The 16,002-nt window shown below is 40.3% G+C and overlaps 1 protein-coding gene across 2 annotated transcripts in view; it reads right to left on the reverse strand.

Annotated features, from left to right (window-relative positions):
- CCDC184 (coiled-coil domain containing 184) overlaps window positions 1-7,375 on the reverse strand; it is a 47,874-nt gene extending 40,499 nt beyond the window's left edge. The window contains exon 1 of one of the 2 annotated variants that reach the window (XM_007502928.3): window positions 6,403-7,359. In XM_007502928.3, the coding sequence (XP_007502990.1) occupies window positions 6,403-6,959 (557 nt within the window). In that variant the 5' untranslated portion in view covers window positions 6,960-7,359. Of the gene's footprint in view, window positions 1-5,151 lie in introns of those variants that run through there. The other variant, XM_007502927.3, reaches the window with a different exon arrangement.
- Between the last annotated feature and the right edge of the window lie 8,627 nt (window positions 7,376-16,002).

The following is a 16,002-nucleotide window of genomic DNA, read 5'->3' on the forward strand; positions in this document are numbered from 1 at the left end:
TATAGCAGATCCCTCCCCTTGTAACATAGAGCTACTGGTCACAGTGGAATGCACAGTGCCTGGTTAGAAGAGGATGGGTAACTTGTACAAAGGAAATTATTTCAGGTAGTCGAGTTTCCAAAAACTTCAAAAAAACAAACTTGGGAATGGAAGAGAAGAGAAATGATATTTGAGATAATTATAATCTCCCTTTCCTTTCCCTTTGCTTGGAATAAGACAATAAGGATTTTCTACTCCCTTCTGTAATCTGGCTTTCCCCAAGGGACCATGGAGCATGTGAGAAGCTCCTTCACTCCTGTCCCACTGAGCTAGGACTTTGAAAGTGGCCATTTTGATTTTTTTACATCTGTAAACACAATATCAACCTTGATAGAAAAGCCTAATCCTCTATTCACACCATATCAATGCAGCTGTGACCATCTACTGCATGGTTATATGCTTCCCTAGCAAGTATCTTGAGAGGTGGCTATTACATTAGGGAAACTTTCTGATTGCTGCTTGGGAGACTGAAAGGAATGTAAATGAGCTCTAGCTGGGAAGAGGGAGGGAGAGAGACAGACTGAGAGAGGGAGACACAGATGCTTTGTGCTAAAGCACAAATCTGGAAAGCCCTGGCTATTCACAGAGACTTAATCTGAGAAAGAATGTATGGAATATAGGGCAAGGGCAAAGACTGAGCTCTAGCGCATGCCTATGCAGTGATAAACCAGGAGAAAGAGTTGGGATGAAAAACTGTAATGTTCTGTTTTGTCTATTGTGTCTGAATTGTGGGCTTATGAGATTTCCCTTGAACTGTTTTAGGAACCTATATATCTGTCTATCTAAATATTCAGGTGTTGGCTGTGAAGGTACAGGGAGCTTATCCACACAATGATAGGAGATAGGGCAATGGATATGTCTGTATCAGTCTGAGATCACACACATAGACACACATCACTCACAATTCCACTTCAATAGCAGAAGCCTGGGTCCAGGATCACAGAACAGAAAGGACCAAGCCCTCAAAATCATATAAAAGATCTGACCCCAAGGAGGCAGGAGCCAGATAAGCCTGGAGTCTGGGAATAAGAAGGAAACTCTAGTGAGACTTTTAAATTCAGCTTCATCTCTGGGGAATAAACTTCCAAGAAAAGAAAAGCCTCAACTTAGAGATTTTGGTTATTCCTTCAGTGGTCTCAGCTTCAGTCTTATTGAATAGCAAACCATTATGTTGGGAATTTGGTGAGGAAAGAACAAGAGGGAACATATAAATAATTCAGATTTATTGGTTGGGAAGGGGAGGAAGGAACAGGGGTTTTTAGGAGGAAATTATACTATTTTCCTATTGGAAGAAGGAAGGTTGGCAAAGTGACTAGGAAGCATTCTAGATTTTTCCCCATAGGGAGTCAGACAGTTCCTTTTTTTTACCCCAATAAGGGAGATTGAATTCTTATTCCTCCTAAACAAGGAAAAGAAATACTCTGGATCTCTGGATGCTGCAGTGCTAAAGGCAAAGTGGGGGTGGGGCAGGGTGTGCAGGAGAAGCAGCTATGCACCAAAGGCTTCAAAGGGTTGAGATGCCTGTTTAAGAATAATAGAAAGTAACTACAGAGTTGGTATTGGGCCAAAGAGTAGTCTCAGAGATCTCCAGGGAAGTGGGGATCTAGTAGCATTGTTGCAAAAAGACTGGAGAGTGAGCATATATGTTACTGGTGAGATTGATTTCTGTGTGCGTGTGTGTGGGAGAGAGAGAGAGAGAAAGAGAGACAGACAGACAGACAGACAGACAGACAGACACACGGAGAAAGGGAGCGAGACAGAGAGACAGAGACAGAGTCAGAGACAGAGAGACAGAGAGAGGAATGAGAGCTAGAGACAAAGGCATTCAAGGTCTTTTGCAATTAACTCTAACCTACCTTTCCAATCTTACCTTATACCCCTTCATGTAATCTAGGTTTCAACTGACTAGACTTCTTTTTATCCACTATTCTCATTCTTCCATGGAATGCCTATAATGAACTTCTGCTATTCTCTGGTTTTTGAAGTTTCCCCCCATTCCATAAACTATTCTTAAGTAGAGATTGTTTCACTCTTTGTCCTTGTAGCCTTAGTACCTAGGACACATAGTTGCAATATTTAAGAACTCTAAGATATTACCTCCACTTTAAAGCCTTAACTTTTGCCCCAGGTGATAATTATCTTGAACTTTCACTCACCAGATTTCTCATTATACTTTATTGGACCTCTCTCTTACATTTATCTCTCTCCCTTTAATCATGGTCATTCCTTTTCTCTATTAGATTTATTATCTACTTAAGAACAAAAATGCTTTATCTTTGTATTTGTAGTACTTTGCCTAAGTGTTAAAAGGTGTTTAATGTTTAATTTTAAGTGTTTTTGAATATTTGATTTTGTTTTGAATCTTTAAAATTCAAAGATATGTCAAAGTCCAACAAAATCATTTCAGATTTATGCATGTATTTCATTTCCTTAAGGACAGGGACTAGCACTATTTTTGTCTATTTCTTATATATTACTCCATAATGCTTAGTAGAATGCTCTGCAAACAGTAACTTTGTTAAGACTGGTGGAAAATTCTAACATTTGTTGCTCATGGCATCACATACAAGGTTAAGGCTCCTTTCTACAAAGAGGATCGATCATTGCTCTTTATAGTTCGCAGGATTCGACACAAACTTACTAGAACTCTAGACCCTATTATGATTCTCAGCTAAAGATGCAAGGGAGAAAATTTGAAGGATCTGAGCCAAATAGGCTCACAGGACTACAGAATAAGATGAGAAGACAGATAGTAGTAAAACTATTGACCTTTGTGGAAGGGTGGAAAATAAGGTTCTTTACATCCCTTGTAAATTATATGGCAAGAGAGACTTAGACTAGTGAAGAAATAACTTCTTTATGGTGAAAGGTATTAAATCCATGGATTTTGTTAAACACCTGGGCAAATATAGACGATATCCAGAGGGGATATTGCAAAATAGGTTCAGATTGGGTCATTTCTTCTTAGGCAATTTTTAGCTATGATTAAATTGCATAATGAGGTTTGTCGTTTCAGTGTTTGTCCACTCTCTTTTCCTCTACTGATCAGTACCATATCCCATTATTAGGAGAAAGAAAGGCATGGAATTTATGTTCAATCTTTCATTCCATTTGATTGCCTGCTATATTACAGGCCCTATACTGGTTATCATATGAAATGATGGGATTGGTGACTGAAGGATGTGAAATATCCTTTTTTTTTTTTTAAAGTCCTTGGGGAGGGAGGGAGGATTCTGCTTTAGATTGAAGAAGCTGGGTCTGATTTCCAGTACTGATCTGGGCTACAGGGTCTTGGCCTGAGTAGTTGCTGATAATTTATATAGTTTGCATTTCTAAAGCACTTCTAAGGTTTACAATAGACTTTCCCTATCACAACCCTGTAAAATGGAGTCAGGGTCCAAAACAGCTGTCCTTGAAGTTTGGGGTATTACTGGGATGTTTCTAGTTCTTATTTGAAGGACATGGATGAGGTATCAGGATACAGTTGGGTTAAGAAGCATTCAGTAGTGAGAGTTCCCTCTTTCCTAAGGAACAATCCTAGCCTTCCTTGTGTGTCCTTAGTAGTGTTCTTGCTGAGAAAATAAAATCATCATATTGTAGATTTTAAGGCTCTAGAGGGAGATGAACAACTGTTTTCCATCTAACCTGAAGGCAAAATAAAAGACTAAAACTGCAGCAAGAAAAAGTAAGGATTCTTATAATCACAGCTGTTAAAGCATGGAGGGATAAGGGGATCTCCATCCCTAAATATCCTAATGATACTGACAGATGCTGGAGCTATAACAGTTGTCATTTCCCCAGGGACTCTTCCTTGCATACATACCAATAAGTGCCTGTACACCAGCTTAACGTTAGCTATGTAGCTCCCTTATATACATTCCTAACACCATGATGGTTCTAGGACTTCCCTGACCATTCTGACAGGGTGGGATCTGAAGCTCCATTTAGCATACAGTTGTAATAGAAAATGCATTTCAAGTTCAAGTCAGCCCTCAACAACTCATCAGTATGGAATTCCCCGTCTTTCTTGATTCTAATATATTTGGGATAAAGACAATGAAATGGGGTCACCCACACTCTCCCTAATAAATTTGGATTACTAGAAAGGCTACTATGCTCATTTAGGAGCACTCTAGGCCACTGCAGATCCCTCAGGATTCCCAACTATAGCCCTGAAGGCAGCCTTAGGAAAAACTGATGTTAAGGAATGAAACCAAATTGTCACTCTCCACTAGAGGTCACAAGGTGTGTGTGTGTGGGGGGGGAGCCTGTCTCTCTTCTGTAGCAGTCCCCTCCCAGACAACCTCTCTACCCTTCTTCCACGAAAAAAAAGCTTTCCTTTTCCAATCTGTAGTACACTGGGAAAATCAGGTATATTGTTTGTTTTTCTTATACCTTACATTCTGTTTTAGTATCAATTCTAAGCCAGAAGAATGGCAAGGGAGAGGCAATGGGGGGGGGGAGTGACTTGCCCAGGGTCACACAGCTAGGAAGTGCTTGAATCCATATTTGAACCCAGGACCCCCCAACTTCAGGCTTGGGGCTCTATCTACTGTGGTACCTAACTGCCTCAAGCAGGTATATTGTTGCAAGATGCCTCACTGAACAAGCACCTTTCTTCCATATCTCAGCTGAAATTCTTGCCCCAAGTTCAGTTCAGGATAAGAACAGAGAAGACAGGCAGACAGCTACTAACACAGGCTCAAAATCCCCTTGGGCTTGAGGGGCATGGCCTTGGTCAGGTAAGTAAAAGGGAAGTGAATCAGTATTATGAGCTTTTGAGCCAGAAGAGACTTTAGGAATTATCAAGAGGTCAAGTGTCATAACCTATGTAAGGTGTTTTGAAAACTTTAGAGCACTAATATACCTGCTAGTTCTAGTATCTGGTCCAACCCCAAGTATTAGCTATTATTGCTATTAGAAAGTTAAATCCCAGAGAAGTTAAACAACTTGCTCAAAGGTGAACTGCAAAGGCAGGATTCAAATTCAGGTCTTCTGGAGCTTTTTTTGACTATACACGCTTCCCCTGAGTTGTATGGCTCTCTACTCTGGGCCTGCATCATACAGAGTGCAATAGAGAGCCAGATCATGCCTCAGGACCAAGTCAGCAAGGAAGGGAGATGATACCTCTTTATTAATTAAGGTCAACATTAAGGGGAGCACTAAGAAAAGAGAGTACACAGGAGCAGGGGATTGGGAACACAGTCAGTACTTATAAGGAGCAGGGAGGAAGAGCAGCACATCATTTACAGAACCCCAGGACAACCACATGCTCCATGCCCTGAAAGGGTTAAGGGGAAGCGTCATGATAGCTTGGAACTCACAAAGGGGTCTGAAACCCCTAGAATCAGACCTGTGAGCCACAAACCCTGTCCCTTGGGGCTCACACACTATGACACAGTGGACACATATAACATAACACAGGACATCATGGAGGTAACACAGAGTGGCTGGCTACAAGAGAGGGCATTTTAGCAAGAAAAGGAACTGGAGTTAGGTTAATCTGGCAAGGAGAGACAGCTCTTGGCTGTGGTACCCAAGAGTCCCTCAAGAGCACCCCATGACTGTTGTTGTTGAACATCCCTGTGTCTCCAGGTTCCCAAGTCTCTGCCTGGGATCTGGGGTCATTGTTCCCAAAACCCCAATGATATGCAATCCCAGGTGAAGTCATAACAAAGCAGGATCTTCTTGGCATGCAATATCCTAAGAGTTGAGCTAACAAATCTTCATGCACATGGAGAGCCATTGCCTTTTAGCCCAGATGCCATTGGAACCCCTTTCATTCACATTCCCTGGGCTGCATGCAGTTCATTCCTCAAGCTTCCTTAACCAGTAAGAAGGTGTAGAGATCTCTGTACTGGGGGAAGGGGCTTTGGCAGCAGCACTGAGTGTCAGTGGATTTCAGCAGAGGGGTATTTCCTGTGGCCAAGAAAAAACCCCAATTCCTTAATTTCTATATACATCTTTAGGGATTTAATTTGCCTCAGTCCTAACGAGTACATCTTCATAATATAAAAAGCAGAATTTTATTTACACAATTCAGGGGCTCTTATGTTGGCTGGGGGCAAGGGGAGGGTTAGGATGGGTGGGAGTCCGGAGGTGAGATGCCCAATGGTTTCCTTTCCCTTGCGTTTCACCTTTCCCTATTAGCCTCTTTTGTCAGTCATTCTGTCTGTTAGGCAGAAAGAATCCATGATGGTCCCATTCATTACAGGTTCCTCTTTAGAGGAGTCTCTGCCTAGCATCCCACAGCAGACACCTAAGTGAAGCATGCTGCACCGAGTCGTCCAGTTCCCTCATCATCATGCACCAAAACCCAAAACCGTGCCTCGGAGGTACTGCCCCCCGCTGGAGCCTCCTTACATTGAGTTCTCCCCCTCCAGATGTAGCAGGGCTATGTCAGGCAGGTCGTGAGCATCCAGGAGTGGCCCGTCCCCCTCCAGCAGACAAGCACAGGGGTTCTCCGAGCTCTCAAAGCGATTAGTGGGTGTGGCCGGGCCGGGCACTTCCTTCCCTTCCTCCTCCAGATCCTGCGAGCCACAGCCCCACTCCTTGGGAAGGGAGATGTCAGGAACTCCGGGCGAGCCCCGGTCGCTCCCTTCGGGGCCACTGACCGCGCCCAGGCCCTGGCGGGGCGCGGTGGTCATGATCTGGCACATGGAGACTATGGCCCGCTGGTTGGCGCACACGTCGTCGGAAAGCACCTGGATGTGCGAGGCCTGCTCGTCCAGGGCCCCCCGCATGGCCCTCACGTCCTCGAACAGGGCCTGCAGCTGGGCCTTCAGGTGTTCCATCAGGTCCTTCATGCCGCCGTTGTATTCGCCCGAGATCACGTCCCCCACCGCGGGCACAGCGGACACCTCCAGGGGGCCCGGGAGGTCACCGTCCTTGGTCAGGATCTCCAGCGGTCCCTCCTCCATTGACTCGGCGGCAGCGGTGGTGGCTGCAGCAGCGGGTCCAGTCCAGCCCCCCGGGCTGGGGGGAGCGAGGGGAGCAGGGGCTCCTGCAGGTGGAGAGGAGTCGGGGTATCAGTGGGGCCGCAGGGAGCGTACCTGGGACGTGGGAGCTCTGGGCTCAGCTCCCGGCAACCCTAACAGATGCACCGGCCCAGTGCCAGGAGCCGCAAACGCAAAGCCCACCCCTGGCCTTACAGGAACGTGCCCGGCAGTGCTGGGGCTGGAGCCGAGGCTCTGGGTCCAAGGGCTACTTCCCCGCCGCCATTAACTGGCAGCACCGGCAGTAGAGAGGCGAAGAGGGGCGGGTCTCCCAGCCGCGCCTCAGATGCTCCTCTGTTTCCAAGGCGACGCACGGCACGTAGATGACGTGAGTCTCCATGGCAACTAGGAAAGGAGGACCAGAAAGAGAGGAGAAAAAAAAGGAGAGAGCGAGAGATGGGAGGGAAGCGGGGATATACCCAAGATGATGGTGGAGGACCGCAATCTGCCCCCAGAGCCAAGGTTTAGGTTTGAAGAGTGGGGGAGTTGTACCTGTTCCTCTGACTTAGGAGTTAGAAAGAAAGTGGATGAACAAAATTAATGTGCATTGGGAAGGAGACTGAAGTTTGCAGCAGAAAACCCCACAGCAGCAGAGCTGTGGTTCCCTCTTGAGAATGGGGGGTGGGGTGGAAAGGGGGGGGGAAGAGGGAGAGGGAGAGAGAGAGAGAGAGAGAGAGAGAGAGAGAGAGAGAGAGAGAGAGAGAGAGAGAGAGAGAGAGAGAGAGAGAGAGAGATTCCTTGGATATTATGGGAAAACACACACATTCATAAATATTGGCTCCCCTTGAGAATCACCCTGAGCCAGGTTTCCCCTCCCTTCAGATTGATTAACTAGAGCCAGACCCCACTCCACTCTCCTCTCTTCCAGTCTCTAGAGAGTTCTGGAGCCCTCAAGTACTCTATGGATGGGAACACTCCTTCCAAAAAAAGGAGGAGATATTGCTGTCTCTCCCACACTGTTGTAAGCATAGAATCTGAGAAAGGTTAGGTACTTCCTAGATTATTGTAGTTGCAAACCTACAATCCAGTCTTTCCACAACACCTAGCAAAGTATTTTGTCCATATTATGCACTTTGTATGTGTTCTTTGAGGGCATCTAGGTGGCACAGTGGATAGGCCAGGCCTGAAGTCAGCAGACTTATCATCCTAAACTAAAATCTGGGTCTGACTCAGACGTTTACTAGCTATATGCCCTTGGGCAAATCACTTAATACTGCTTGTCTCAGTTTCCTCATTTGTAAAATTAACTGGGGAAGGAAATGGTAAAACTGCTCCTGTTTCTGCTAAGGAAACCTCAACTGAGGTTTACATCTCACAAAGAGTTGGGCATGACTGAAAATGCCTGAACAATAACAAATGTTCTTTCCTTGTCTTTTCTAATCCATGGGAACGAAAGAAAACAAAGCTACAACTAGAAACAATACAGCCTATTCTTGGGATAGGGGCAGCTTGGTTATCTATATAAAATGATATATTACAATAAATCAGGGGAGGTAAGCAATTTAGATCTTATAACTTCAGAAAACTTATGTAGAAAATTGCTATTATATGGAACTGGTAAAATAAAATATTTTTTAAAATAATATGTAACCCTGGATTAGGTCACAGGGAACAATGACTGAGCATACCTAGTTGTTGTTTAACATTCCAAAGGAAGGACCAGTATACTAAGAAAACTTTCTTGTCTCATTCTCTTACTGAGAACTACCCATTCTTTAAATCTCTGTTCTGTCTTTTCTCACCACTGAATAATAATAACAGCAATATTTTCATTGCTCTTTAAAGAGTTCTAAAGCATGAGTTTATTCTCCCCAATGAGGATTAGTCAATCTCCTTTTAAAAAAATGTGGTTCTCAGGACTAAATCATATCCCACATATGATATTTTATTCTTTCCTGTTAGACTGATTCTCTTATGTCACCAATGTCACCCAAGGTCACAAAGTCAGTGAACTGAAGAATTCAATTCAATTAATTTGTTATTAATTGTTTAAAGTCAGTGTAGCTTAATCCATTGGATTACTACAGGGAACTACTATAGCCCTGTGCTGTTTAACATTAGTTAGGGGAACAGTTAATTGGTTCAGTGGATAGAAAGCAAGGCCTAGAGATAAAGGTTCTAGGTTCAAATTTGACCTCAAGCATTTCCTAGCTGTGTGACCCTGGGCAAGTCATTTAACCCCCATTCTTCTGCCTTGGAACCAATACACAGCATTGATTCTAAGATGGAAATTAAGGGTTTAGAAGAAAAACAAAACATTAGATGGCAAGATCATCAGATTTCCCTATGGCAACTTTGCTACTAGTAGTAATGCAACAAGTCAGGACATTCCTGAAGGACTTATGGGAAAAAATGCTAATGACATTGAGAGAAAGAACTATGGAAGTAGAAATGCAAAAGAAAAACATATGGCATCACTTATCACATGTATATATGGGTATGTGATTTGGGGTTTAGGCTTTAAATGTTTACTCTTCAGCAAAAATGAATAATATGGAAATAGGTATTGTTATAGGGAATTTAGGAAAAGGGAAAGGGTTATACAAAGGGAAAAAGCACACTTAAATAAATTAGTTTATTAACAAAGAAAGGGATGATAGGGAAGGAAAAGGGGAAAGGTTTGCATCTGACTATTTGCCCCAAGATATTTAACCCACTAATTTCCTAAGCTTAACCTGTCTAACTAACTCAACTAAAGATTTCTAAGGATAAGTCCAACAGGGAACCCAGAATCTCACATACAAAGTCCTTGGTGGGTCAGATAACAGGAATCTAGCTGTTGAGTCCTCAGATGTTCCAGGAAAGAGAGAGAAAGGCTCCTCCAAAATCACTCTGTCCACAAGAATGTATGAGGATCTTCTCAATCCTTTTGATCTTATTCTAATGCAGACACCTTACAAGATGAAGTTATCCAGGGAGAGTCCAGATCCACACCCTTCAGGCTTGACCTTCTGCTCCAGACAGCCAGTTGGAAACCTGTCCCTTCAACAGCTTAGAACTCTCACCCAGTCAGCTCTTGGAGAATTCTGAGGCTTGAGGGCTATCAATCAATTCTGTGCACTTTGTAACTTCTCTCACTACAGTCTTCCCTTTGCACAAAGCCTAAATTGTGTTGAAAACACTATTTTGGCATTTGTGTACTACTAACTTACTTACATATTACTTAAACTAACATATCTGCCAAAAATAACAATCTACATTCAACTATCTTAATCTAATACTATCCTATTCTAGGGATTTTATCAAGGAAAGGAAAAAAGGAAATTGAACAATTACAAATTTCAAACACAGATCAAACATATGCAAAAGCACAACTAGCAGATAACACGAAAAGCAAAAAAATAAGCACATCATTTAAGGGAAGAGAGGAGGGAAAGAAAATGAATCATGCAAACATGGGAAAATATCAAAAAAATAAAAATAAAATAAAATAAGATTTCCCCATGGCATAAAGCTTTGGAATGATGACTAACCCACTGAATGCTAGTCAGAATCTAAAACTACTTTGGCAGGCTAGAATACTGAACTAAATCTAACAAGATGAAATTCAATAGAGATAAATGTAAATTTTTACACGTGTGTACAAAAAATCAACTTCACAAGCACAAAATGGTGGAAGCATGGTTAGATAGCAATTTATCTGTAAAAAATAGGGGAATTTTAGTGGACTGCAAACTCAATAAAAGTCAGCAAAGTGATGTGGTGGCTAGAGAAGCTAATATGGTCTTGGGCTGTGTTAGGAAGGGCACAGCTTACAGAAAAAAGAAAGTGAACTGTACTCTTTCCCTGTCAGACCTCATCTGGAGTATTTTGTTCAGTTCTGGGCACCTCATTCTAAGAGGGCCATTGAAAGGCTGTAGGTTCCTCATATCCATCAGATTGGCAAATCTGACAAAAGAAGACAACTACAAATGTTGATGGAAATTATAGAAGGATGGGACACCAGCACCCTGTCCAGGTTTGATACTGGGAAGAAACAAGGGATTCCTAAGTAACTGAATAATTAACAAAAGGTTTACACAACCATAACATAACAATGAGAATGATTTGAACAATGAGCAATAACTAATAACTACCATTGTACTCTCCCAGAGAAGAGTAACTTAAGGATCAAAACAGGAAACATTTCATAGGAATGCTGAACCAGTACTTCATCTTTTACTTGACTCTTGTTATAAGGAATTTTGTAATTTCACTGTCTCATTAGGAGCAGAAGTTTTAGGTCAGAGGAAGGTTTTTAATTTATACACAGTCTCCTTAAGAGACAGCAACAGACAACTCTCGACCTCTGTCTCTTTAAGAGACAATAGCAGACAGAATTGAACTCTGTCTCTTTAAGAGAAAACCATAAAACTGGGAAAAACGTCAGTTAAGGGGATTCCATTTTGCTCTGGTATTGGTCTGAGAGGAGTTTGAAGGTGCTGGGTCAGTTTTCTCTCTATCAAGAGAAACTGGCAGGTTAGGTTCGGGAGCTGGATCTGTGATACTAGATTGAGAAAAAGTCTGTTACTGAGGGGGCTGCTGTTTTTTTCTCATAGCTCTAACAGCTGCTGCACTGTCTGTGTCAACTGTGACAGGCAGGTTCTCCACTTTCAGTTAGCAGTTTGTTACTTACTGATAAAGGTTCATCAACTAGTAAGGTTAGTTAGATAGAGAATATTATTTTAGATTAGTGAGAGTAAGTTTAAGGAGGTCTTCTCTGGCAGACAAGAAGAACCTGAAAAGAAAGCAGTTAGATTGGAGGGCGGAGGGGAAGGGCAGTTAGATATTTTTAGTATAAGATTTAGATTTATAGACATAGGATAAGGATAAGAGATTTCCTATCCTATTTTCCTAACTCCTATTTCCTAACCCTACTATCCTGATAATAAATAGTCATCAGTTATGTACCAAACTGCTTCCAGCCTTCTATCTACCGCCTACAAATAGTTTTACCAATAGCAGCTTTAGTTTGACCATAACAGCTTGGCCATAATATTTATTAGCTATAACACTCTGAACTGTATCTTTTTAAGTCCATGTCTTTTGGCCTGCAAGGGCTAGGTGATGGACTTCTCTCCAGTCAGTAGTCATTCTCTTCAATGCATAAGCTTTTTTATTGCCAGTAAAGCCCTACTTCCTGCAGGACATTACCTCTCAAACTCACAATGTTATTTATGAGGTTAGAAACATTCCTCTCAGTCACTAATGTCCTGGAAAGAAATATGAAGCAGAAGAGGTTGATAGAGTTTTGAGATCTATTGTCAAGTTTCTCTAGATCTACACACGTACTGGCTGACATTTCTGGTGGCCTTGGTGTCCTCCTCCCCTATCTTTCAAAGGAAGTCTCAAAGAGAGAGAAAAAAAAGAACTAGAATATGGAGTTAGGCTTTTACATCTAACAAGAGAAAAAGGAAAGAAGAAAATTAAATAATTAGCATAAAAAATGAAAAGGGTGACCTCATCGCCAATGAAGAGGAAATTAATCATTAGCAGCTATTTTGCCCAATTATATGCTAATCAATCTGACAAAATGAAATGAATTAATATTTTCAAAAATATAAATTGCCCAGATTAACAAAAGACAAAGTAGAATACTTAATAATTCTGTCTCAGATAAAGAAATTGAACAAACCACTAATTAACTCCATAAGAAAAAATCCTCAGGGCTCTATGGATTCATAAGTGAATTCTATCAAATATTTAAAAACAATTAATCCCAATACCATATTATTTGGGGAAATAGGCAGAAAAGGAATCCTGCCACATTCTTTTTATGACAAAAAATATGGTACTATTACCTAAGCCAGGAAGAGTAAAAACAAGGAAAGAAAACTAAAAGTCAATTTCATTAATGAATATAGATGCAAAAACAAAACAAAACAAAAACAAAAACAAAAAAACACTAGAAAAGAGACTATAACAATACATCACAAAGATCATTCACTAGGAACAAGTGGGATTTATACCAGGAATGCAGGGTTGGTTTAGTATTAGGAAAAACTATCAGCATAATTCACCATAGTAGTAATCAAACTAACAGAAATCACATGATTATCTCAATAGATGCAGGAAAAACCTTTGACAAAATACAACACCCATTCCTACTAAAAACACTAGAAAGCATAGGAATAGAAGGGTCGTTCCATAAAATGATAAGTAGATTCTACATAAAACTATCAACAAGCATCATCCGCAATGGGGATAAGTTAGAAGCCTTCCCGATAAGATCAGAAGTGAAGCAAGAATGCCCATTATCACTATTATTATTTAATATTGTATTTGAAATGCTAGCTTTAGCAATAAGAAAAAGAGAAATTGAAGAAATTAATGTAGGTAATGAGGAATCTAAACTATCACTTTTCAAAGATGATATGGCAGTATACTTAGAGAATCCTACAGAATGTAATAAGAAAGAGAGGGTTAGAGCAAGTTGCAGAGGCATGAGATTAACAGGGAGAGAATTCTAGAATGGGGAAGTAAGGGAGAGACAGGTAACTGAGGTTTAGGGGTCTTTCTCTGGTTTTGACCTGGAGAGACAGGCTGCTTTTCCTTAGTGGCTGATACAACCCTATACTACCCTCAATTCCCTAAACTGTTTTGCTGTCCGGCTCCCCTAACTGCTCTGCTACTCTGCTGCCCTGCCTGCTTTGCTGATAGTTTTTATCTACTGCAGATCTTGGTGATCCTGAACAATCAGACATCTGATTGTGAGACCAGGATCTAGGACCTTCCCTGAACCCTTTCAGGTTACACAGATCCTTTCCTTAAAACCAGCTAGGGTGGGGTTTAGTTTAATTTAGCCAAGATCAGGAACTAGGGATTTAAGAAGTTAGGGAGGACCTAGAGTGGGGAAAAATCACTCTGAAGAAATATCTGTGAAGAGATATTAGATCCTAGGTTATTAGTTAGGAAATTAACTATAGGTTATCCCATACCCTTCTACCTTATTTCTTTTATTAAACCTACTTCCCATTTTATTTGAGTGGTCTGTGTGTGCCATCTTAGAGTCAGGTTCTGTCTGACTGGGTTTGTTGACCTTCCCAAACCTGTAATCTTCTGATACTGGCTCAAACCTATCCATCTTGTCCCATACCCTAAATCACCCTCCTAACAAGAATCAACTAAAAAACTAATTGAAGTAATTAATAACTTTAGCAAAGTTGCAGGAACAAAATAAACCCACATAAATCATCAGTGTTTCTCTATATTTCCAACAAAGTCCACCAGCAAGAGTTAAAAAGAGAAATTCCATTTAAAATCACTCTAAATATAAAATACCTGGAAATCTACTTGCCAAGGCAAACACAGGAATTATATGAACACAATTACAAAACACTTTATACAAATAAAACCAGATCTAAACAACTGGAAAAATATTAATTGCTCAAGGGTAGGCCGAGCTAATATAATAAGAATGACAATTCTATCTAAATTATTTTACTAATTCAGTGCCATACCAATCAAATGATTATTTCATAGAATTAGAAAATATAATAATAAAATTCATCTGGAAGAATACATGGTCAAGAATATCAAAGAAATTAATGAAATTAAGAAATTAATGAAATTAAAGAAATTAATGAAAAAATATTAAGGAAGGTGGCCTAGGGTACCAGATCTCAAACTGTACCATAAAGCAGTAATCATCAAAACACAATATACAGGGGTAAATGACCTTAGCAACCTAGTATTTCATAAATCCAAATACCTCACCTTTTGGAATAAGAACTCACTGTTTAACAAAAACTGCTGGGGAAATTGGAAAACAATATGGCAGAAACTAGGTATAGTCCAATATCTCATACCAAGATAAAGTCATAATAGGTATGTGATTTAGACATAAAGGGTGATACCATAAGTAAATTAGGGGAATATAGAATAATTTATCTAGCAGATCTTTGGAGAAGTGAAGAATTTATGACCAAATAAGAGGGAGAGCATTGTAAGATATATTGACTATATTAAATTAAAAATCTTTTGTACAAACAAAACCAATATAACAAAGACTAGAAGGGAAACAACAAATCTTTATGACAAATTCCTCTGATAAATGTCTAACTTCTCAAATTCAGAGAGAACTTTTATTGATGATATTGATCCTGTTATTGATTTAGATAGCTGATTATAGGCTTGAACCTGTTAGGGTCACCTAGTGGTAGATGGTGTATGAAGCTGCTGGACACAGTTTAATCCAATACCTATTTAGTATTCACTATCAGGAGAGGACAGGACAGGATTAAAGGAGGTATGAAGTAAGATAGGAAAATTCTTAACCTAAATCTAAGATTTCTAAATATAACTCCCCAAACTAATCTGCAAGGATTTTCTTCTTGTTCACCAATGGTGAACCTCCTTAAACTGTTCTACAACTGTCTACCTAAATCCCATATCTATCTTTCTAACCTTATTCTAACATATATATGTATATATATATATATACTTTAACTATTCTTAACCTCCTTAAAATATAAATCAAAAGTAACAAGTTGCTTTCTCTTTAACTGTTAGTTCTGATAGTTAGCGCTAAAAATGGCTTCCTCTGATTCTTCCCAAATGATCAAAGGATATAAACAAGCAAGTTTCACATGAAGAAATCAAAGCTATTAATAATCATATGAAAAAAATGTTCTAAATTACTCTTTATTAAAGAAATAAATTAAAAATAAATTAAAAAAATAAATTAAAACTCTGAGGTACCACCTCACACCTATCAGATTGGCCAATATGACAGTAAAAGAAAGTAATAAATGTTGGATGGGATGTGGCAAGATTGGGACACTAATGCACTGTTGGTGGAGTTGTGAGCTGATTCAACAATTCTGGAGGGCAATTTTTATTTTTAATTAATTAATATTTATTTATTTTAATAATTAATTAAATTAGTATTTATAGCCCAAAGGGTTCTAGAACTGTGCATGCCCTATGGTCCTATAATATCTCTACTCAATCTGTATACCAAAAGAGATCATAAAAAAGGGGGAAAGAC

This window comes from Monodelphis domestica, chromosome 5, assembly GCF_027887165.1.
Source record: "Monodelphis domestica isolate mMonDom1 chromosome 5, mMonDom1.pri, whole genome shotgun sequence".
Classification (NCBI taxonomy): domain Eukaryota; kingdom Metazoa; phylum Chordata; class Mammalia; order Didelphimorphia; family Didelphidae; genus Monodelphis; species Monodelphis domestica.